This window comes from Aphidius gifuensis, linkage group LG5, assembly GCF_014905175.1.
Source record: "Aphidius gifuensis isolate YNYX2018 linkage group LG5, ASM1490517v1, whole genome shotgun sequence".
NCBI lineage: Eukaryota > Metazoa > Arthropoda > Insecta > Hymenoptera > Braconidae > Aphidius > Aphidius gifuensis.
The window spans coordinates 866598-893124 of record NC_057792.1 but is presented as its reverse complement, the minus strand read 5'-3'; the positions used below and the strand labels follow the sequence as shown (position 1 = coordinate 893124).

The 26527-nt window shown below is 21.9% G+C and overlaps 1 protein-coding gene across 3 annotated transcripts in view; it reads right to left on the bottom strand.

Annotated features, from left to right (window-relative positions):
• Positions 1–2482: 2482 nt before the first annotated feature.
• LOC122856652 (synaptotagmin-7) overlaps positions 2483–26527 on the bottom strand; it is a 67611-nt gene continuing 43566 nt past the window's right edge. For 2 of the 3 annotated variants that reach the window (XM_044158393.1, XM_044158395.1), the window contains 8 exons: positions 12005–12016; positions 10298–10430; positions 10050–10190; positions 6910–7057; positions 4126–4235; positions 3881–4049; positions 3409–3621; positions 2483–3033 (listed from right to left, as the gene is read on the bottom strand). In XM_044158393.1, coding sequence (XP_044014328.1) covers positions 2933–3033; positions 3409–3621; positions 3881–4049; positions 4126–4235; positions 6910–7057; positions 10050–10190; positions 10298–10430; positions 12005–12016 — 1027 coding nt within the window. In that variant the 3' untranslated portion in view covers positions 2483–2932. Of the gene's footprint in view, positions 3034–3408; positions 3622–3880; positions 4050–4125; positions 4236–6909; positions 7058–10049; positions 10191–10297; positions 10431–12004; positions 12017–16064; positions 16139–16338; positions 16379–26527 lie in introns of those variants that run through there. The other variant, XM_044158396.1, reaches the window with a different exon arrangement.

Genomic DNA, 26527 nt, shown 5'->3' with positions numbered 1-26527 from the left:
AAATAATATATATATTTTTGCAATTAAAGGCCACTTAATACTGTCGTCAAATATTTTTAGAAGAATATAGAGATAGAGCATGAAAATTTTATGTATTTTATCGTTTTTTTTTTTGTTTATTTCATTCTATTTTTTTATCTGTTTGTAGAAGTAAAAAAATAGATTGCGGAATGCTAATATTTTTTATTTTATTATTTTTTCAGAGCATAAAGAAGATAAATTTTCTTTTTTTTTTTTTTTATGGCGAATAATGGATTATTCATGTCCCTGGATGATGATTTATTTATTTCATTGTTTTATGTTGATTTATTGAATTATCATTGAGATTTTTATTGATACAATAATTGAGGCTTTGCTTGAATTATTGTATCGACAATTCACAATTTTAATAATGCTTTATTTTATAATTATATTATTTAACTTGTACACATATTGAAAACAAATATCTCCTAATTTTTTCCTGTTTTTTTATCTTTTTTTCATTTAACTATGTCAATTTTAAATTCTCAAAATTCTACATTGCGCAGTTTGATAAAAAATTATATTTAAATTCTCGTTCAGTTTTACTATTATTAATTTGGAAAATTAAAATTTAAATTATAATATTGAGGATTAGTTTTGAGCGCCTAGTTCTTCTCATGGAAAAATCACAGCATTTTAGCTTTGCAACGTTGCATTAGATAAAAACAAATAAATCAATAAAAAAAAAATTATATAAAGCTTTAATAGATTTTATAAATTTCAAATTAAATTATATTATTGTTCATATATTTATTTAAATAATGATTTTTTAAAAACTGCACAATGCGAAGAGAGTAACAATTTAATTTCCTTATTCATTTATCATCTGAATTATTATTTTTTTCTATTTTTAAGTTATTAACATCGAACATATTTTAAATCTTTATGACTCCACTATAATCACTTGCTAAATTTTGCATCTTGATAAATGTATATTTCATTTAAATATAATTTTTAAAACTCATTTATTTTTTCAGCTTTCAGCTTCACAATATAAATTCTTTAAATTCTACTTCCAATTTTTTAATATATCATTTTATTAATACTATTTTTAATAATTATTTTCAGTTTTTTATTTTTTGATAATTCACTTGAACTTTAAGGGAGGGAGGATAAATTATTTTTAAATTTTTTTTTTCTTAAAAAAATCATTAAAACAACAAGGGATGCTTGATTAAAGACACTGATCAAACATCATCTACAGAATATCGTGTATTTACAGTCTACAACATACAAATATTTATCTAATATTTTTTTTTTTTTTTTGTGCTATTTTCAATATTAGTTTTATCATTATATCTTAATCATAATAACCATTTAATTTTAATTATTAATAGACTGTTTATATTTATCATTTTTTTTTTTTATAATTAATTTACTGTTTATTTTTATTTTTTTTTTAAATTCTAAAACATTACTAGGTTCGACTACAGTACAATCTATAGTCACAATTTTTTATCATTTTGTTTGTTTTTTTTTTTCCTTTTTTTGTTTTTTTATTTTTTTATACTAAATAATATGTAATGAGAAATTTTACCTGCAGATTTAACGAGTTTATATTAGTATATTTTCACATGAATTTTACTGGAAAATTATTATCAGTTTGTATTTGTAATTTTTTTTTTTTTTAAATTTGAATGTCAATGATTGAAATCGCAATGTTGTAATACTCATTGGCAATTATTAAATCAAATAGTAATTAATTGAAAATTGATAAATCAGTTTGTAATATTATTAAATTAGTAGGAAATTAATTTTTTTTTTAAATCAATTGTTAAATATTTGCAAAATAAATTTTTCGTTATTTTATCAGTTGGAAGAATTTTGATAGGTTTATTTTCAACACAAGGCTATTTTTTTTTTTTTTTTTTTATTATATTCCATTGACTTATCAAAATTTTTATTCCATTTTTTAAATATTTAAAAATTTAATTCTTTTTTCAATACAAAAAATTTCCGTCAAAAATAATCTTTCCTTTATCGATTATTTTTCAAATTTAAAATACAAAGAATAACTTGATGAAATACTTTGGAGAATTTATATTGCAAAGTTTCACATTTTTATAAATATTTTATATATATTTTTATTTTTTTCAACAACAATAACAATACCTTTATGTAAAATATATTTTAAAACTAAAAATAAAATAAAAATAAATATTAAAATTCAATTATAAGGAAGAAAATTATTTTTTTTATTTTGTATAATATTTATATTTATACAAACTGTTTAATAATTTATTCAAAGATCTTATTATTTTAAAAAATTTCTTATCACTTTAATCAGATGTATGCATATATAATTCATAACCCTATAGGGCACCTGAATATTATATTACGTATATAAATTTGTTTTTATTATTTTATATTTTTTTATATCGCTCAAAGCTTCACCATCTATTCAACGTAATATAATATTTATTAAAAGAATTATTATTATTTATTTAATATTATTATTCACATAAACAGTAAATTTTTTTTTTTTTTTTTTTCGACAGTCCTGTGTTCTTTATTAATGCCATGTGTGCGTTTATTTACAAACATTTAGAGCACAGTGTTTCACGTTCTTTAAATTAAAAAAGGGAAAAAAAAATATATATATATATATTTGTCAATTATAATAATAAAAAAATTAAATGTAAATTAAAAATATTATTTATTACTCTTCTTTTTTAGGTTTTTTAATATTTAATAGTCTAGCTATTATGTTATCATTGACCTTGACACAACTTTCATGTAATTTTTCATGATCATTATTATCGTCATCGATTTTACGTTTTTTAGATAATGGTGATAATTTATCAATGCCATTATAAATGACACGTGTTACAGTGATTTTTGATAATTTTTGAATATTATTAATTGTACTTGTGACATTGCAGGTACGTTTACCCCTGATGATATACCTTTCCTACTCTGGTTTGAGACGATGCCATTGAACAATTGTTTGTCTTGGTTTTGTTATCATATCTTGCCAATGTTTTGTTTCACTTGCACCACTTCCATTTTTACCTGTTAAAAAATTAAATTTATTACAACAAATTTATGATTATTTTTATTCAAGATAAAATTGTATTGAAATTATTATTAGAAACTTGAACTATTTTAAATTCAATAAAAAATTACACACATGGTACTTGTGATTGATAATTAATTTAATTTAATTTTCATGCCAATAGTTTTCAATTGACAATTAAAATTAAAAAAAAAAAATATATTTTAATAAGACAAGTTTTAAAAAGACAATTAAAATGTAAATAATGTTGATTGGATTTTGAAATAGTTGTCATGTTACATAATTAAAAATAATTAATGTAAATATATTATTGGATTTTTCATTTCTTTTTTTTTTTTTATTTAGAGTTATATAATTTATTGATAATGTACCTGCAAGCTGTATACGACCAATGAGTTCATTTCTTCCAATATTATCAAAGTCCATGACCATAACATCAAGTGAACATTCACGTATTTTTTCCCATGGTACATTGAATGAAAATGCCTCGTTGAAAACTGGATTAAGTGTACATTTAAATATTGGTGTCTTTCGTTTTTCAATTCTTTTTTCACCAAATTGTAGCCAAACTTTGACATATGGATCTAATGAAAATAAAACAAAATGTTTTAAAAATAAAAAAAAATTATTTGCAATTTTTTTTTGTAAGTTTATCATTTTTTTTTCGATTAATTTTTGACCCTAGGTAAGTTTCAAAGTGGTTTCTTTTAAGTACATAAATTTATGAGTCTTAAAAAACTGTTAAATAATTTTATTATAATTTTTTTTTATATTTATTTTATATACTTTTTTTGTAGTGTTAAATTTTTATTCTACTTGCTGGTATATGTATATTTTTTATACCTGATTTTCCATTGATATCTTTGGCCTTGAGATTTCTTGCTTTTAAAAGTGTCAATGTTAAAACAGAATTACTTGGATGATAACAAAGTGAGCATAAAAGTTCACCACATTTGTCTTTAGCTGGTGGTTTAAGTGCCTTCCAGAATGAAGGTTTTTCCGAAAGATCAACCTTTAAAAATTAATTAAAATAAATTATATAACTTTAAGCAACATTATAATAATATTTATAAATTAATCAAAATTACCTGACACAATGGTAAAAACATTTCACCAATGGAATCGTCCCTGGAGAATCGATCGTAGTCAAATACATGAAGATGTAAAACTCGACTTTGTAGCTTTTGTATTGGAAATCCTGTTGAATAAAATAAAATATGAAAAATTCTATTCAATCATCATCAAGTTGAATAAATCATATTACAAATTTAAATATCAAAAATTCCGTAATAATCACAAATGAAAAAATATTTAAAAATTAAATTCACAAAATAAACTTGATTGATGTTTAAAAAAAAAAATTCAACTCAACAAATTTTGCAAAAATGAAAAAAAAAAAAAATAAAAAACAATTATAAATTAAGAATTAAAAATAGAAATAAATTAAAAATAAAAAAATATTATTTTTTGAATCAAGATGAGATTACACGTGGGGAGAGATCAAAGTAGAGCCACATCGTGAATATTTCATTGCTAGATGGCCTTGCAATTTGCCTATTTCTGTCAAAGAGACCTCTTTCCAGATAAAGGATCTGACTAAAATTTTTTTTAAATACAGAAGATGCTACATGAATGTTCTATTGAATGACTCTCAACTTTAAAAGCTTCGATGAAAGCCAAAAACTTTAGAAATATATTTTTTTTGTTAATTTTACATCAGACGTAAAAAAAAATATATTTTTTGTACTTGTTTAAGCTTTCAATGATAATAAAAATAATAATTTAAAGATGGTTGGTTATTCAACGTGTTGAACAAGAGTGATTTAAAAATAAAAAAAAATATATATAAAAAAAAATTGTAGAAACAGAAGGAAAAGTCTTTGCATGACAAGTGATTTTGTGTCTTTTTCTTTTACATGTTTCTCAATTTGCCTGGCTTAACTTGAGTAATGAAAATGTCGCTTTTAATATATACATATATTTATAATAACAATAATAATTTAGTAGACAAAAGAAATATAAAATATAATATGTAAAAATTCTGAGAATAAAAATTTTATTTGCGGTTTGAAAAAGGTTTCTTGATGTAACTAGAAATTTAGTCAGAAGAAAAATAAAAAAAGACAAACTGGATGATGGTCTTCTGGATTACACTTGGATATAAAAGTAAAAAGAAAAAAAAATAATAAAGAAAAAGATATATATTATTTTCAAGAAGCTTTATACAATAAAGAGAAAAAATTTTTTAATAAATGTTATTCTAAAGTTCATTCAATAAATTGACTAGTGAAAAATAAAAAAATTATTTCATTATATTTTGAAGAATATAAAAATAAAATAAAATTGAAATTGATCCAGTTGATATTGCAGGATTTAGATTGAATTTTTATAAATCAAAATGAGTAAATGATAAATCAAAAATTTTTTTAAAATTAAAGCTTACTTGGCTTTTATCCAAATTTATAAAAAAAAAAAAATTAATAACGAGAACATTGAAAACTGTGATGAGTGCCCAGTGTTGAAAAGTACAGGTGGTAGTGAAAATCTAGAGAACAAAGAACCTCTGCAATTACAGACAGAGCTTGAAAAATACATAGTACAAAAAGTACCAATGAGAGCATGAAAATAAAGGAAAAAAAAAAGCTAAATTTTGTGGTCGATATCAGAAATAAACGAAGAAAAATCAACGTGAAAAGAAAAATAAATTTGAAAAAAAAAAAAAAAGTCTTTCAGGAAGAAAGTCAAAAGGCTAAAGTGATAAGAAATGAATAATTGTAAATTGAAAAAAACATTAATCAAGTGATTAATCTTTTCAGTTAAGCTTTTATGAAAAATAAATACAAAAAAATTTCAATCTTTTACGTGACAATAAAAATTTTTTAAATGAAATGTTCAGCTTTAATTTATTTCTCTCAAATATATATTTCAATTTAAATTGTGTGAATATGTCAATCGAAATTTAGACAATTGAGACAATGAAAATTTGATGGATTGAAGCTGCTGGAATTCTTTTGTTTATTAGAAATATATTTTTTTTTTTCGTTAATGTTTGAGGATGAAAAGACAGCTTGGGGAAAATACGTGATGATGAGAACAATGACAAGAAGAGACAATCGTCAAGTTGATGTTCCTGAGGCTGAATGAGGGTTGCAAAAAAAAAATAAATAATATTATTGTGGTGAGAGAAACAAGATCCCAATGAATAAAATAAAAAATTAATTAATCAAACTAAAGTAAATAGAATTAAAAAAAATATTTCATCTCTTTCTTCAAACCAAAAAAGGAAAAAATATGTTTATAATGAGGCTCTTGTCAACAGCGTTGAATTTTTTTTTTCAAAGATAAAATTACGTAGCTATTTGTTGAAGCTTTTTTTTATCATAAAAAAAAAATTGTTTGAAAATTATTTTAATGATTTAAATAATTTAAAGTAGATTGCACGAAACTAAGAAATTATTATCCACCAATTATTTTTCATTATTCTAGACAATTAGTCAGGGTACATCTTAATTACTTTGAAATACTTTGAAGATTTTTATTTTTATTTTTACTAAAAATAAAAGGAATAATTATAAATAAAAGTTTTTTTTTTTCAAATGAGCTTTTTATATTTTTTATGCAGAGTGCATTTATATTTTTCATATATTATTAGAAAATAAAAAGACAAATGAGACAAATGTCAATGGCCAATTGCCAAATGTACATTATTCATATGAACGAGTAATTTTTTTAAAAGTCAAAAAAATATAATAGGCTTTGTGATACGCTTCAATGACACATGAATATTTTTGTATAAAAAAAAATATGACATGAATATTTGAGCAATTGATAGGTTTCTTTTTTTTGTTATTTATCTTTTTGAATATTTTTACCTTCAAAGTAGAGTGTTTCATTCCATCTTGGATTCAAGGTTCTCCTTTTGATTTTAGTCTCGAGTCGATGCTTTTTGTCAGGCAATAGAGTCACCCTCACGTACGGATCAGATGTTCCAGATAAATCTTTCGCCGGCAAGTCTTTTCCCTGAATAAATTTAAAACAAAAAAATTATTATTATATGTTAAAAAACAAGTAGAAATTTATTACAAATTTCAAAGTAAAAATCTCATAATTTAGTTGCTAAAATCAACTTGTTTTTTGTTGATATTTTTAAGCCAATGATTGTTGTTTTTAAAATAAAATCAACAAATTCATATTTGCTTTCGTATTATTACAATATTAATTCTCTAAATTAATTTTACACATTCTGATTTATAATATGAATTTTCATCATCCTCTAAATTTATGCGTTCAGTGACACGTAAAATTACCATGTTGTTATAAATATATTTCAATTTTTTATCTAACAATATTCAAAAAAAAAAAAATCCCAAATTCCATTATATAGTTTAAATATTTAGTTTCGAAAAGTTTAATAATTTCTCAGCTCATCTTTGATACAACAAAATTATATTTCAATATTTTGTGAATGTAAGTTTCAATTTAATTTTTAAAGCATAAATGCATTTATGTTTGCTACAAACTTAGCTGGATAACTGTTGATTTTTGTTTCATTCGAAAACCACAAAGTTGTTGGAAAATTTTTTGATCATTCAAAGGTTGAACATATAAATTAGTTAATTAAATAATCAAATTAATTTATAGTAAATTTATTATTTAATATTTGCTCATTATTAATTGAGAGTGTTTATTAATATGGATTTGTTATTTTAGATAATAACAGGTTAATATATTTGTCACAAATATCTAATGACTAATTACTTGTGACCATATCGATTTGTATATTCAACTGGAATACTAAACATTAGTTATAATAACTACATCGATTTGTGGCTATTTCACATACGTATTACACTCCGATTGAAATAAAAAAATACTAAATAAATATGTCAATCGAAATAACAACATAAAAATAATAAAAAATTAAATAAAATATTAAATAAAATTGGAAAATAAATATTGAAATTGTAAAATAAATAAAACAATACAATTGATTTTTTATTTTAAAAATAAAAATAGTACTGTATTTTTTATTTTTTTATTTTTATAATGACGTGCTTCTTTCGTAATTGAGTCTCAAGAGTAGAGCGATAAGACTCGTAATTTGAGGATAAGTATCAAATTAAGAAGAAAAAAAGATTTACTTGGTAAATTTGATATATTTTATAAAATTAATCTACATGATTTTGTTAAATTTTTAATGCTGATTGATAATAAAAATAAAATTTGAAATTATAATTATAAAAAAAAATGTGGATGAATTTGTAAATTAAATGTCAATGTTTTTATGTTTTTTTAAATCTATGACAACATATGATAAATATTTTTTGATAAATTTATTATTTGAGCAATGTAAAAGATATGAATAATAATTTACTACAAGAATGTCGAATGAGATCGTGGTCGAGTAGGCAAGTCGCTTGGTGTTTTGACTGTTCGGAACTAAGTTCGAGCCCTGAACCTTGCCGTTATCGAATGATTCGATTCCGTAGCATAATATCTTTCTATTTATTTCACTATTCTAATTGATTGTGTGGGGGCAAATGTCCCTGGCAAAGAACAAGTGGAGGGCACAAACTCCCACACTTGTTCTATGCTGGGGGGCATATGCCCCGAACACTTTTTGCAAAAAAAAGCCACAAATTTTAAACACTATAATTTTTCTAAAATTTAAATTTAAATTCAAATATTAAAAAAATTAGTACAAGCAATATATCAAAATAATAATAATATTAACCAATTTTTTTCTAAATTCCTCATCACACAAAATCTTGGACAAATTGCACATTAATTTACTTGAAAATAATTTTTATGTTTTTTCAAATCTATAACAACATATGATAAATATTTTTTGATAAATTTATTATTTGAGCAATGTTAAAGATATGAATAATAATTTACTATCAGGATTGCGATTGAGATCGTGGTTAAGTAGGCGAGTCACTTGTGCAGATATTCTTAAAAACTGAGATCGAATCCAGATGCCTATCAATTCAAGTTTATTAAAGTCTTTAGTTTCGATATGGTCCATCTGTACGCATGTTTTTCTATCTATTGTGGCAAATGCCTTCTGGTATAGATCAAGTGGAGGGCACAAATTCTCACATTTGTTCTATGCCGAGGGGTATTTGCCCCAAACACTTTTTGCAAAAAAAAAACACAAATTTAAATACTAATTTTTCTAAAATTTAAATGCCAAGTATTCCCTAAATTTATAAAAAAAATAATACAAGCAATATATCAAAATAATAATAATAATATTAAACAATTTTTTTCGAAAATTCATAATAAATCAATAAATATTTTATCTAATGAACAATAGTAATTATTTATTTAAATGTATCCTTGTAAATTTACTGTCATCACACAAAATCTTGGACAAATTGCAAATTAATTTACTTAAAAATAATTTTTATGTTTTTTCAAATCTATAACAACATATGATAAATATTTTTCGCTAAATTTATTATTTGAACAATGTAAAAGATGTGAATAATAATTTACTATGAGAATGTCGATTGTCGAATGAGATCGTGGTAAAGTAGGCAAGGCGCTCGTTTTGGTAAATGAGCTTTTCTAGGTTCGAACCCAGAAGCCAGAATTGTGTAACATATTGGTTTTTAGTTATTTCGGTCATTTCGGTTACAGTGAGGGTTGACTTATTTGGTTTGTGAGTAGTTAGAGCAAATGTCTCATGGCAATAGAACAAGTGGAGGGCACAAACTCCTACACTTGTTCTATGTCGGGGGACATTCGCCCTAAACACTTTTTGCAAAAAAAAGCTACAAATTTTAATAATAACATATTAACCAATTATTACTAAAATTTATAATACACAAATCAATAAATATTTCGTCTAATGAATAATAGTAATTATTATTTATTTATATATATCCTTGTAAATTTACTATCATCACACACAATCTTGGATAAATTGCAAATTAATTTACTTAAAAATAATTTTTATGTTTTTTTAAAATTAATTAAATAAATGTTTAAATAAATATTGCATTACCTGAATAATACGTAGTATGAGTGTAGTATTTTGATAATCATATTCAAGACTAAAATGTATTTGTCCAACATTTTCACTGGGTTCTGTGTTGTCAATATACATGTCGACAAGTGAAACAGATCTGCTTTGTAGAAATGCTTTCTGTAAATAAATAAATATTAAAATAATATTGTATTATTTATTTACTTGATTAATATACAAAATAATTGGATTAAAAATTATATAAAAAATGAATATAGATAACTCACTGAGGGATGATCTCCTTTGACATTTGTGAGTTGTTTATTTTGTAATCCTGAATTTGGTGAACGTGGATCAGATACACCACCAGTACCACCACTTCCTCCAGCTGGTGATTTGCTTCCAGGGCTTCCAGTTGTCCTATAAAATTTTTAAACAAATAAATTATAAAAACATGTAGCTAGTATAAATTAATTAAAACCATCAAGTCTTTTTTAATTTATAAAATTAGACAAAATTATCATAAAAGTGTTTGAGAAGTTTAACATCAAGAAAAATACATATTTACATACATTTATTAATTAAAATTAAACATAAAGTTGTATAAAATAATAGTGGTATTTTTTTGAATAGTTTTTAATTAAGTTAAAAAAAAAATAGTCCAGTATATTTATTGGATTTAAACTTGAAATATATACTCAAGTTGTTGCATCAGATATCAGAAATTGATTTTAGAGTTTCATTAGATAATATCTAATCAAGCAATGTAAACCACACACCTATATGAACAAGGTACATAATAATATTTTAATTTAAATGAGCCATGAACTTAGCATCATCGTAAATTATTAATTCATTTCGATTAATTATCCCAGTGTATTTTTTTATCTAAATAATAAAATTAAATTAAATATATATGACAATTTGTTCAAGTGAAAGAAATATTCAATGTAATATTTAAAGTTTTAAAAATCAACATGGAAAAATGATAATTGAATAGTCCATTGAATTTTAAATATATCTTAATTTTATTCTGAATTTTTAAATTTATAATTTTCATCACGATTTTAAGTTGAGAAATTTTGTGATCATAAAGCGTAATTTTTATTGTTGGTAATTTTTTTTTAATACTTAGCTTGTAAAGACATAAATTTAATTGAGAAAAGTTATCATGAGAAAGTTGTCAAATGTCATTTTGGATGTTTAGAAAGTTTTTGCTCTCGAAAGGAGTTGAAAAGTTTGTTTTTTTTTTCATTTGAAATGTCATTGAAGTGACTGCCTTTTGAAGAATGAATTTTCAAAAAGTTGAGATGTTTGAAGGTTGGATATCTCCAAAAACAGATTGATCAAAAAAATGATAAAATATTTTCTTTGTGTATAAAGACATTGTTAAACAATGAGAAGTTGGTAAATATATTTAACGACATTAATTTATTTGACTGACGTAGTTATTCACTGGATAAATAACATCCAACTTTACAAAGACTAATGTCTTGTCAAATTCGTGCAAAATGTGCATGCAGATATCATAAAAGATGCTCAACGGTGAATAATAATTTAAATTTTTGTTAATATTCATTTGTGAAATTTATATAAATAAAAACATTTACACAGTTTTACAAAAAACATATTCATTTGAAAATAAAAAATTAGAGTCATTTAATTACTAAATATCCTGGTCACAATATTCTCATAAAAAATTTAAATAAAGCATTTCAAACATTTGAAAAATATTAATAAAATTATCGTGTGATTATTTTTAGTTTTTTAAATAAATTATTTATCAGAATATTTCGATAGAAATGGAAATTTTTTGACCAGGATATTTTAATTTAAAGACACTTAGTAGAGATATAAATTTTTCAGATTAATTTGTATAATTATATTAAGATGTGAAGAACAATTGAAAGACATTTATAATAATTTTTTTGTGCAGTGTGATTTCATAGACATTTTGTGCACAAATAAAAGACTCTTCTGTTAAATGTACTCACTCCAATTGTGCCCTGTGGTATCCAATGGACAATGCGATGCCATGAAACAGAAAAAATGATGGAAAAAAATATTGATAATTAGTAAAATGGTTTTAATTATCATAATAATTTATTTTAAAAACAGCTGACAATTCTGATGCTAAAAGTATACATTGAAGTTTAAAAAAATCTTAAACAAATTGAATTTATTGTAAATTTAAAATATTAATTTACATTGTACTATGTATGAGTTTTTTAAAATTTATTTAAACTCTTGTATCTAAAGTTTTCTCATTTAGCTGAATTTCTATTTTATGACTCGGTTGACTATGTCCACACAGTATTTTGTTGACCAAAGCCCCAAAGACAAGGCAACGTTTAAAACCTTCTTCAATCATTATTAAATAAATTTAACCAACTATTTTTTTTTTTTTTTATTGGCGATATAATATTAATTTAAATTTTACTTGTTCTTTTTTTTTAATGGTGATATTAAAAAAGGAGTAACCATCGAAGCTAATAATATGAGGGAAAAAAGGTAAACTTTCCAGACGATATGAGATTTATGATATTTTTTGGGGTGAAGATGGATATTTCAACAATGAGACTCCATCTCGATTGGCAGACCCTCTTGAATCTCAGAGGGTTAAAGTTCGAATCTAGAATAAATAAAGAAAAAAAAGATATTTGTATGAACTCTTTTTTTTTTTTATTTTATTTTTTATTTAGCCGCAGTGTGGATTATTATTCGTTTGCCCTTTGGCTATTTTAAAAAATAAAAACAGTTTTACATTGGGTTTTAAAATTTACTCTCAATACTTTGGAGTTTTATTTATTATTTTTTTTTGTTTCCAAATTTTTTTTTGATGATGATAAGTTTTAATCAATCCTAGAGGTCAAATGAAACAAAAAATCAATAGTGTAAATTACTCGGTCTTAACGAACATGGAACATTTTATTTCTAGGAAAAAAAAAATTAAATAATAATAAATTTAACAATTATATTTACTTTTTAATTGTAAAAATTAAACAATAATTAAATAAAAATTCTTCATGCAATTAAAAATGTTATTGTTATTTTTCTGCTAAATTTGATAATTAATTTTAATTGTTAAAGACATTATAGATACAGAATAAAACAATAAAAGATAAAAAAAATATAAATAAAAAATACAAAATAATTTAAAAAAATATTATTTTAAATTTAGCAATTAATTTTAATATTTTTTTACTTAAATTTCAATCAATAAAAATTATATAAAAGGTTAAAAAACATAATGGATTTTAAAAATGTTATGTCTGGTATTTTTTTTTATTTAATGACCTTATCAATAAAAAAAAAAATTATATTAATAATATTAATGATAAAATAAATAAAAGATAAATAAAAAAAAAAAAAAAAAAAATCACGTATGACCTGGCACGTATAGTGTAATAGAATATTGAAGCACGCGCTGTGGAGTCAGCTGCTAGACCCACAGGTGTCATATGTTGAACTATAAAATAAAATGCATACAAATATATGCAAATGTTATATGTGATAATGATTTTATTTTAAGATTAATAAATTCTAGTTATAAAAGAAAAAAATAAAAGTTTTTCCATTTGATCATTTATCGCTGTTAAAAGCAAACATTAAATCAATTTTATGACAATAGGGGTAGTTTTGTGTATTGTGTTTAGTTTGTTGTATATCAACCTCATAGATTAATTTCGTACAAAGGAAAATTTAGTATCCCTCTTACAACAAACCCCTTGATTAAAACAGCATGTGAAACGTCTTTGTACATGTGAATGTTGTTCAATTGATCGTATTTAGGGTCAATTTAAACGGATTTCACGTTTATCCTCATCATCAAAATCAAATACCATCACGGACAAGATTGTTTTCAATTAATAATTTCATGGTCAAGTCAAAATATAAATTATCTTTTTTATATACCACTATTTTATAAATCATTTGTTAATTAATTTTCTTATTTTATTTTCAAAAACAATAGCAGGCATTATACGTCAAATTTGAGAAATATTATTTTTTTGTTGGATAAATAATCATCAGGTTTGAGATTAATCATCGTCATTTCTAGAAGTCTGAAAATTACTAAATAAATTGTAGAAATTTATTTTCTTTTTATATTCTGATAAATTCTGATAAAGTTTTTTAATTTAAATTTTAAAAAAGAGAATAAAAAATGCAGTCAGTTGAATGAAAATAAAAATTTTTTAAAAAACCTGATCATAGATATCAGGAAGATTGGCAATTTTCTCGAGGATCCGATGATCTTAGTCGAATTTTGATAGGATTTTTTTTTAGCTTAGAATAACTTGATGAAAAAAAAAAAAATTATCTCTTGCTGAATCTCAATGTTATCTCGAACAAAGAGTTTGGAAGATTTTTTTTTTTTCAAAATTTTTCGATTTCTTTGGAACACTATTATCATATTTAATTTTTCATTCCAGGATGTCTGTTGATATATACATATAAAATATAATTAATAAATTAAAAAAATATTATTTAGCGATGAGAATTATTGATAAATATTTGTATCATAAAATCGATAGAAAATTTAAATGGAAACTATTGAACAAGTATCGAGATTCGAGTCGACATTTCATGATATGCATCAAACAATTGTAATTCCGGAAATTGTATCTGGCAGACGTCTCATTGTCACGTCGAATTGCTATCAGTCTTCCTGCTCCATGTCACAATGTAATATTTAAAAAAAAAAATATTTTTATAATTTTCATTGTCACCATTTATAATTACACAAAATTAACAACTTTTCCACAAAATTTACATGAAATATATTACACAAAATTAAACGATAAAAATCTATATAAAAAAACAAAATAAAAAAAATTTAAATTATAATCCTTTTAATTCATAAGATTGTGATAAAAAAAACAAATTTTTTTCCTTCTTGTTTTCATGTTCAGTACAATATTTCTTTTTTTTTTTCGTACACCTGTTGTCGTGTCAACTAGTTTATTTATTTTTATTCAGAATTAACCCCAACAACTCATTTCCCAAGGGCGAAAAAATAAAATAAAATACATAAATCAAAATAAATAAAAATAAATGAAAAGAAATTTTTCATCGGTATATTTAGTTGTTATTTTTATATAACGATAATATTTTTTTATACTGATTGAAAAATATTATCTGCATGTACAAGCAATTTGAAATTGAGTATTATATTTCTTTTTATTTCATTCAGGTATTTTTTTTTTATATACTACCTCGTCAATAATTTATTGAATTTAAAATTCTACATTTTACCAAAAAAAAAAAGAATTTATCTGTAATATAAAATTCCTATTTTTATATAAACTTTCGTGGTTTGTTTTTTTTTTTTTTTTGAAATAACACAATGTACATTAATAATAAAAATAAAAAATAAATAAAAATATGTAACCGTTATCAAGATAATAAAACCAGTTAAAAAAAAAAAATAAATAATATACTTGTCTCAATTTACGACATGTGATATTTAGTACAGTCCTGAGGTTTCAACTTGAATCATCAAAAGCTCAAGTGATAATCGAATTTCTCTGTGTGGCTTTTACAATTTCATGATACCAAAAATCACAAATTTGTACTTAAACATGCTCCGAATTATCTCACTCAAATGACTCTCAAAAAAAAAAGTATCTAATCTCTTAAATAACTCAAAAATATAATGTCTATTATAAAATAAATTAAACAATAAAAGAGCTTTTTGTGAAAATTTATTAAATGTGTTTTTGAACATTCTACTTTTTAATTAATTCATAAAATTATTTGCGTAGCATGATAAGCATAAAATAATAATAATAAACAAGTACGTAATATGAAATATATATTTTTTAATTATTATAAATATATTACATAAATATTCAATAGTCGTGAAAGCCTGGCTGAAATGGTTTTTAGTTGCTAATTAGCTTGTGGTAATATTATATTGATAGCAACTATCGTCATTAATAATTTCGAATTAAAATTTTGCTGAGAAGAACAAATATACTATATGCAAAATTAAGCACGGTTTATATTACCATGGTTTATGTGAATTTTAAATATTTTATAAATATATCTTACCTCGTACTGTAATACTCGAAAAATGCGACGAGAATTTCCAACGATCTTGATACTGTTGCCCACATATTTTGATCCTTTTAATAAATATTATTCTCAAAAAATTTTCTATCAATTTGATAAACTCTTTAAACTAATTCCCCATAAATTTTTATTCAACTACTTTATTCTTCCCATTATATAAACCCATGTTTTTTAATTTTAAATAAATTTTAAATATATATATTGATAATTAAAAAAAAACATTTTTAATAATTAATTTTAAAAATAAACTTACCATTTTTTAATTCAATTAACAACCCCCTTTTTTAATTATATTATAACATCATTTTTAAATATGAATGCATATTTTTTTCTCCAAAAAGAATAAGCTAAAAAAAAAATTGAAAAATAAAATATTTGTTAGGTGGAATATTTTTTTCGAAACAAAAGAATATTTTTATAATTAAAAAAAAAAAAAATATTGTATTGATAAATAAATAATAAAAGGGAATAGAGAAAAATATAAAATGAAAAAATAAAATAGATTTAACAATATTGTTGAGATAGAATTGTGAGGTATGTTTTTGTGATGCCAAATGTGCAACAGTTTTATTCATTCACATGGTAAAATGTCAGTCTTGAATAATTGACAAGATGATGAAAGGTATTTCAAAACTTTTGGTCAAACAAACAGATATATATTTCGAACAATGCTTTTGTATTTATTATATATACAAATTCTTTTTAATTTAATAAATAATAATAGAACACAAAAATACACTTGCTCTTATACATTTACAATTAATTTAATTTATAAATTATAATTATGATTTCTCATTTTCTTTATCATGATCAATATCAAATACCAAAAGGATAAATAAAATACTGGGAGAGAATTTAATAAAACCTAAATTATTATAGTAAAAAAAAAAACAAATATTTGTTTCGAAATGAAAAACATCTATAAATTATTTTGAAATTTAATATAAATTTAAAACAAACAAATATTTTTTCAAAATGAAATATATAAATTATTTCGCAATTTAATATATAAATTTTATATCAAAAATAAATTCAATTCAAAATACTTCAATAAATACATCTTAAATATATACTTAATATTTTTATATTTTTTTTAAATACATTAAAAATACTTTTTATATAAAATTAATATGATTTTTCCATTCAAATTTTCAAATTTTCAAGACAAACAAAAAAAAATGAAAATAATTTATTTATAAATGATAAAAAGATAGTCGTCAGCAGTAGAGATTCATGATGAGAAAAAAATGATATAAAAGTGTAAAAAAAAAAAAAAAATGATATATGCATGTAGCATGTCAGTTGTGAGGATGACCTTTTTTTGTATATATTTTGTTGTTGATTCTTATGGGACACATGACAGTGTGTTAAAATGTATTTGTAACTGCGAATATAGTATTTTCATCCTCCTAGCTAGACTAGTATTTCACAAGAGAAAGATAAAAAATGCTCTCAACTAGTTTTGTCTCTTGATGTTCACATTGGATCCGCCGAGGAAATAGGGGTGGTTTGTACTGTGAGGAGGTAAAAGTGGGTGTTGGATCGATTCAAGCCACCACGGCTAGCTCTGGTCCGGGGTCGGCACCAGCAACTCCCAATCATCTCTTCAACCCCTCCACATAAAACTACCTTCTTTCTCATTTTTTTTTTTTTTTTTTTTTTTGTATTATTTTTCTCTGTCTATTTACTATCTTCCCAATTTTATACAAAGCAACTTTAAGGCACTCTTGTAAAATATCTACCAATATACGTCGAAAATAAAAAAACCATTTATTTATTTATTTAAAAAAAAAAAAAACTATTTTTAACATTTATTAGGTACAAGAAAATTTAATTTACAATTTTTATAATCTTATTTTCATCAAAATTTATGTTGATAAATATTATTAGTATGAAAAAAAAAATTGTTAAATACATTTTTTAAAATATAATATTACTTTTTTACTTTTTCAAATGAAAATGTTAATTTAGTTTTTTTTTAAGGGTTTTTTTTTGTTATATTGATTGGTTAAGTTTTTTTTTTTTTTGTTTTTTATTATGTGCTTTTGATGAGGATGAAAAAATAAAAATAAAAAACACAAAGGATCAATGATTATCCTCATCTTCAAGAGTGTATTGAAAATTGTATAAATTGAGATAAAAAAAAATGAAAATAATTCGATCTACTGATAACGGGTATTGAGTCCACAAAAATCCATGTAGGATATATTGTCAAGCAATTTTTAAAATTGTTTTTTATGTTTTTCTATTGTTGTCAAGTTTCAATAATTTTGGTAGAGTGAGTTTTTATTTTTTTTCTATTAAATTTATCTGTACAATAGTTATATTTGCTCCTTTTGTTAAATAACTTGTATAGTTTTGTAAAATAATTTTTATTTTATAATGAAACAACGAATCTTTTGTTCTTTTTTTAAATTAAGTTTTCAATTGTATTTTATTGAAAGACAAATCTTACAATGTTGCAAATATAAATTTAATATATGCCAGTATTTTATTAAATTAAAAAACTTTAAACACAAAATTTCGATAATTTTTTTATAAAATAATTGTAAAAATTTATAGTAAATTTGTCAATACCACTCGATAAATTCGATTAATTTTTTCTTTTAAATTTTGACAATGATAAAATACTTGTTGTCAATTTATTTATAGAAAAATTAAAAATATAAATATAATATTTCAATAAAAAAAATATCAATAAAACTAAAATTGAAATTTTGTCAAAACATAAAACAATTTAAATTCAAAAAAAACTTTAATAAAACAGCTGTTACCGTTAACTTAGAATTTCAATTTCAAAATCTTCATGTCGTAAAATAAAAAAAAAAAACCTACATATAATTCGATTCATCACAGTGTGCTTTTTTTATTTATCGAAATATTTTACATTCTTTTTTTGATATTGGTGTCATTGATCAATGCCATGTAAATATTTTTAAATAAAAAAAGATAAATAAAAATAATGGTATAATAGTGATGAAGCAAAGTCACTTGGGAAAAGGAAAGATTGGCAAAAAGCAACAGGTTACCGACCTAGGGTATCTTCTACGTGTGGACTTGAACTAAGCAAAATTGGCTCCTCGACAATTCTCAAGCAATCTCATTATTTTATTGCTATTTTTATTATCCCTTTAATCTGTTGTATTATTTTTAATAATCTAAAGTCTCTCGAAAAATTGGCAAATGCTTTTTGCCACAAAAAAAAAAAAACAAAGCATTTAATTTCAATTTATCATTATCATTATTTTAATAATTCATGACAGATATTGACAAGTATTTTTCATACATTTTAATTAAATTATTGTGGAATATTTTCCACCAGGTTTTAGTATTTTTAAATAATTTTTAACATCACTATAAATATTGAGAATATTTTAACCAGTAAATTTTCATTGAGATTATTGTGGCCATAGGACATTTAGCCAATCCTTTTTTTGAAATTTATAGCTCAATAATTTTTTTAATAACTAATTGTTATTGTTAAGTTGATAAATAACAGATAAGCCGATATAAATTAGTCATTAAAAAAAACCTTAACAACAAACTTTTAATAGCAACACTTGATCAGTGTCTAATATGAGTAAAAAAAAATATTTTTTATTAGCTGTAATTATCTGGGTCTTGTTTGGTGTCACACAGGTGAATGAAAAAATCATATGAATTAATTGCTTTGAAATTTAAATACTCTGTGTTGAGAGTAATTGATGTGCTTAATAGTACGTTGATTTTATGAATTTGATATGAATGGCTCAATGAATCAAATGGTTAATTTTTAAAAAGTTTATTCGTCTGTTTATAATTTATCCTTGAAACTTGTGTTTGTCCGAACCAGTCAAGCAAATTTTAACCTATCAAATAAATACTCTGCTAAAATGTACAATAAAATACAGACATAATTACTATTCTAAAAAATTTTTTAATTACCAAGTTATTAATTTGAGTAGTATAAAAAATTTTAAATAACTTCTAGTTTTTTTTTTTTCTTTTGGTAATTTTGTAAACTGTGGAAAAAAAATTTAATATGTTGCTAAATGTACAAAGAACATGAAACGATAAAAGTGATGCCTCTAGCTATTCTCACAATTTTTTATTTATTTATTTATTTTTTTTATAGAGAATTTATAACACACACACATGTCATATATTTTTTTCTTGCTATCTATTTTATTTATTTTTTTTTTCCACATTGTTTTTTAACTTTCATTGTAGCCAAACTTTAATTTAAATTGTTTTTAAACGTAAATTGGAAACTCGTTGAAATACGATAGTCATATATATGAAATTTTTTTTTCTAAAAATAAACTGTGCTTTGTTGAAGAGTCAAATTGAATAATAAAAAATGAAAAAATAATGTGTTTAAATGGTTTAAATATTTAAGTGTTGTGATTTTTTTTTTTTTTTAAGAATATTCAAGTATTATTGATAATGAAATTTATTTTTCATTGGCATGCACTGTAAATAAACTCGTATAAAATCTACAGGTGTTTTTATTACGTTGTTAAAATAATATATTTCAAGTCAATTCATGCAGTAACAGAATACATAATTTCCGGTAATGTATATTTAAAAAGTTTGAAATTAAAATCAAAACAGCTTATCTATAACTTTTTATTTCTTAATCACAGAAAAGCTCGACTTTTGCAAATTTGAATTCTAGTTTTAAAATTTATTTACATTTTTATGAGATTTTATTTGTTAAAAATGCAGAAATTTGTATTAAAATATTTTGCTTTTTTTTATTAATAAAGTAATAATATTTTATGATTAAAAAAAATGCAAAAATCATAATGGTTAATATTAAAAATAAATAAAAAAATATTGTAGAGTTTTATTGAATTTTAATGACTTTGTGAAGAATTTCCCGATGAGAATGCGTCGATATTTAGTTTTGTTGGGAAAAAGATAAAAATAAAAGTAGGAAAATTGGTGAAAAAAAAAGGTCATCCAGACGTTCTGGAATTCAGAATATATATATAAACTTTTCTAGTGCCTATTTTATTAAATCGATTTGAATAATAATTTGGCATTAAGGAATTTCAATATGAAAATAAATAATTTGTATCTACAATTTATTTCTTTGACACAATTTTTCAATTTAACTTTTCTTTTTCATTTTTGTCATTCAAGTTAAGCTGATGAATTTATATATATTTTTATTTGTGCACTTGAAAGTTTCTCCAATTCAGAATAATCATCATTTTATAAATTATTTTCTATTTTTATATTCTTTGTTGAAAAATCGGCAATACTTAGTGAAGCGAAAATCAATTGGTAAGTGGAGAGTTGTGTCAACTCTTCTATAAAATAGATAACTAAAAAGAAAAAAAAAAAATTAGGTTTCATCTATATATTTTTTTTTTGGTATTTGTTCACCGAGGGTGCATAATAATTTGACCATGATTCGATGGACTTTATTTTTTATTCCCCCAAGTATATGGCGAGTGAAAATACGAGGAAAATAATTCCATGAATCATTTTAACTTTCGGATTAAAGCGACAATTTAACTAAGTAAAAATCATTTTATTATATTTAGCAAGAAAAATGACCCAGAGTTAATAGTATTCAACTTTGGTGATAACAAAAAATAGAAAAAAAATAACTATGGAAAATTGGAAATAACAATTTTTATTTTATTTAACATAGAAGGGGAAATTAGATGATGATAATGTGCGAGGTTTTATCTTCAAGGACGTCGTATAAATCTAGTGGTGAGAAGAGCGATAAATTTTCAAACCGAATATATTTTCTAGATGAAATTACATCCTGAATAACGCAGCTTTTTTTTTTTTATATTATATTTTTAAAATAAAGAAAAATCTCAATCAGTCTTGTGTGAAAGATAATTATTTATCCATTATATTCAAAAATTTTTTGGCTTTATAACTAATGATGAAAAATAAAAATAATAAATTGCAAAATAATGTAAATATATTGAATTAATTAATAAGTAATTGAAATTTATTTACAAATATTTTGAATTGTTTAAAAATGGTTTAAATTTGTTCAATTTGAATTGTTTAAAAATTTATTTTTTTATATTAATGTATATTTTAAATTGCATTATATAATTATAATAAGAATTATTCTTTATGAATAGAATAAATATGTTATACAATTGAAAATAATAAATGACACGTTTTACTAAAATGAGTCCTACGAGTTTTCGTTGTCACGATTGAAGTATAACAATTGCACACGTGAAAGAGAAATCGATGATTATAGACGTATTCTATTGTTCATGTTTTATACTATTAAAATAATAAAAACTGGGTCATGTGTTGTAAATATATATTTAAATTACAATAATAAAATATATGCATACAATAAAAATAAAAATAAAAAAAATATATCAATTGATTAAAGCAATTAAAAAAAATATTTACAATTCAATATTTTACTAATTAAAATGTAGATTTTTAATTATCAAATTTTAATCAAATATAAATGTATATTATATTTTTATTTTTTTATTTATTTATATTAAAATTGTGTCGTGATATAACTGAATTTTCATTTATTTCAAATAATCAAATAAAAGCTTGTTTGTATGAATTTTAAACCACTCATCAAATTTATCAATAATAAAAAAATTAAATCTACAAATCTATTTTTTTATACAAAAAAAAAATGAATAATAATGAACGATTATTTTTTAGAGCTGAAGAAAAAGCTCTAGGTATAGACAAAAGTATATAAAAAAATAAAGTTAAAAAATAAAAAAAAAATACAGTTTTAAATAAAATAAAATATAAAGTTTAAGAAAAAAAAAAAAAACAAAAAGTATAAAGTTTAATGCAAAATAAAAATATAAAGTTTTTTAAAAAAAAATATAAAAACAAAATTTTAAGCATAATAAAAATGGGAAAAAGAAATTTTTTTGGTCGAGATAAATATTATGTGACAAAGCTCATAGATTTAGTAGAGATTTTAGTGCTTAAAAAATATGCAAAAGTAAGTTAATAACGAGTTATAGTAAATAATGGGTAAAGGTGTTTTTGCTTGACTAAAAATATAATAAATAAAAAAACAAAAAAATATAGTTGAACAATCCGGATGTGGTTGTGTAGTTCTCGAGGGCTTTTGTGAGTAAAATATTATCTCTTTCGCACTTGTGCAACAAACCAATTGGTTGGGTAAGTGTTCCAGCTGTTGTAACCACAATGAAACCCCACAATAACCACCTCTCTTATTTGTATATAGATCACGTGTTGCCTTGACTGGTATAATAATTTTTAAAAAAAATTTATGTGGTATATATTATTGGCCAAAATTGCATTGCAACTCTCAAAATCCCAACACTCAAATTGCCAGAAATAACACATATTTTTTTGACCTATTTTTTTTCATGACATATAATTTTTTATAAATAAACAAAAATTATTTAAAGTGCAATTGTGGTTAAAGATGCAAAAGAAAAGTAGAAAAAGCAGATGGTAAGACTCGGGTAATTTTCTTCACTTTAACCATCAAAATAAAATTAAAAAAAAACTTTTTCTTTGCAGTAAAAATTTTAGCAAAATAAAAAACAATGAAATTAAGAAATTTAAGTTAATGTAATTTTTAAATTGTATATTTTTTATTTTTTAAAGCTTATTTTTCCATTTGATTATTCATTGATGAAATAAAATTCGAAATGATTATATAGAATTTATTGTAATCGAAGACAGAGGGCTAGTCATGGTCAGATTTAGTAATATATTGATAAAAATAACTGTACTAAAAGAGATTTAACAACAAACGTTTTGGTTGGAAATTCATATGATGGATATCAAGGGGGTTTTGCTTTCTATATTTCCAAATTTTCAAAATTTTCCAGCTGTGCGTTTTAGATTTATATACTAAAAATTTTTATCAATCAAATTTATTTCTCTAATAAAAAATATAAATAAATACTTGCACACAATTTAGAATGATATATATTTGTTTCAAAAAACTACATTTAAGATAAATTATTGTCTATAAAACTGCAGGTAAATAAATGTATAAAGATATAAAATAAAATCCACAATGTTTGTCAAAAAAGTAAAATCGAAATAACAGCAATAAATAATAAAAATTTCATACTTCTAAAAATAAATATCAGTTGATAAAAATATTTATAAAAAGTATTTCAAAATGAAGATAAATATTATATATTAAATAGATAAATAAAGTGAAATAAATTCCAACGTCTGATAACAATTGGAATGATCAAAATGATTAATTATTATTGATCAAAAAAAAAAATAATAATACGTGCAAAATTTTAAGGTTTATATTTCGAAGAATTTTCATTATGTTTATTTGATTTATTTTTATTTAATAATGAATATTATTTAATTATTTCATGTGCTAAAATTTCATTGGAATTTTTATATTTTTTTATTATAGTTTGGTAAATTTACGATAATTACCAGTATATAAAAATCAATGTAATGAAAATTACTTTTTTCAATATTTTTCTTTTTTACATATGATTTATTAAATGGTTTTTTTTTACATTGAAAAAATTTATAAGCCAGGCTTTTTTTTTTAGTAAAAGCATCGATATCATCAGTTTTCTCATGCTTTACCTATTAATTTTATCGACAAATGTTTTATTATGATTTAATTATAGCTGTTTAATTAAATATCGATCACCGAATTTCACTAATTTCTACACACCTGTATATATTAACTATCGACAGAAAATAGAATATATAAAATAAAACAATTTCGTTATTTGTTTGTGTGAATTTTATTCAATTTTGGATAAATTATCGAGTTGGGAGACAAATTAAATTTGTTAAAATGCTATAAATTTATATGTAATTACTTAATTTAAATTTAGTTGTTGGCATTGAAATAATTTATGGCTGTATTGGAAATATAATATTCCAATATCACTGGATAAATATTAAAGGAAAATTTTTTTTCTATTATTGTCTATTTTTTTAAAAAAAATTCACATAGAATTTTATTCATCTGGATAATAATAGAGCATTATGTACAAGTAGATACTTGGATTTTCAATTTTTGAATAAAAATAATATTGAATTTATTGATTTCATTATAAAGTATAATCAAAAATAATTATTGAAAAAATATAGCGGTAGTAAAATCGAGATAATTTTTAATTTAAATTTCAAGTTTTGTATTTTTAAAAAATTGTAAAGAACATATCGTTGGGAAATTAAAAAAAATTCTTAAGAGAAATATAAAAAGACTGTAGATAAGTACATGAGTCTTTTAAAATTCAATTTTATTTTAAGTTTTAAATCATTTTATTTCAAAAGAATATTATTATTATTTTTTTTCCTTTGTAAAGAATAATATAGAATATATTTATGAAATTACATCTAGTAACTTGAAGTTGTATTTTATATAATAAAAAAAAAAAAAAATAAAATAATACTTAAAAAAACAAATTGAAAATATTTTAATTTTGTAAAGTTCATTTTCAAAATATTTATTTATCTATGAATAAAATTGCCTAAAGATAAAATTTATAACAATTGTTTTAGCAATTTAAAATTAATTAAACCATAAAATTTAAAATTTAAAAATAAATAAACAATTTTATTTGAATTTTATGGTCAATAAAAATTTTGTTAAATGTCACATCTTCCCACTCAAATAAATAAATCAATTTACCTTCAATTGTTTCAACAATGAAAAATATTTTTTAATTACAAAACCAAATGAATTTTAAAAATTTATATGACCTTGTTAATAATTATAAATGTCATTTAAACCTTTTTATCAAAACCTCAAGTACAAAATGCCTCTGATTTTATTTAAAAAAAAAATCAATTTTTCGTATTTTAAAATTGAAAAAAAAATAATTATTTGCATTTTATAAATAAAAAAGTAGTCGTTTTACATTTTGAAAATGAAAAAGGTATTTTTTACATTGTAAAAATATTATTTTTATTGTAATTGAGATAATAAAAAATTTATAAATTCACTATTCATTAAATAAAAATATAAAATTCAATTTGCGAATATTTTTATTAAATAAATATATATTGATTTACTGAATTTAATTGATAAATATTATCATCATATATTATTCTTGACATTATATATGAATTATAATGATTTGTATTTGCTTTAATGACTCGACCATCAAACAAACATAATATATATTATGTATTTCACTGGGCGTTAACTGCCAACAAAAAGACATTAACCCCAAATAATCATAGCACTATACTAAGCATCTGTTTGAATAAATAAATTTAAGTTAACAATATATCGTAAAAAATATTAATGTCATTCAATTTAAATATCAAGTAACTATATTTAATAAATTATTTAATTAAATATACAAAATAGACACCTGTGGCACGAATTTTCAAGTGTAAATTTTATGATTCTAATAAAACTGCAGCCTTCTTTTTTTTTGCTCTTGTTTATTATTTTTTTATAATTTTATTTTTATGTTCTTTTATGTGTTGCTGGTAAGTGTATAGAGTGTACT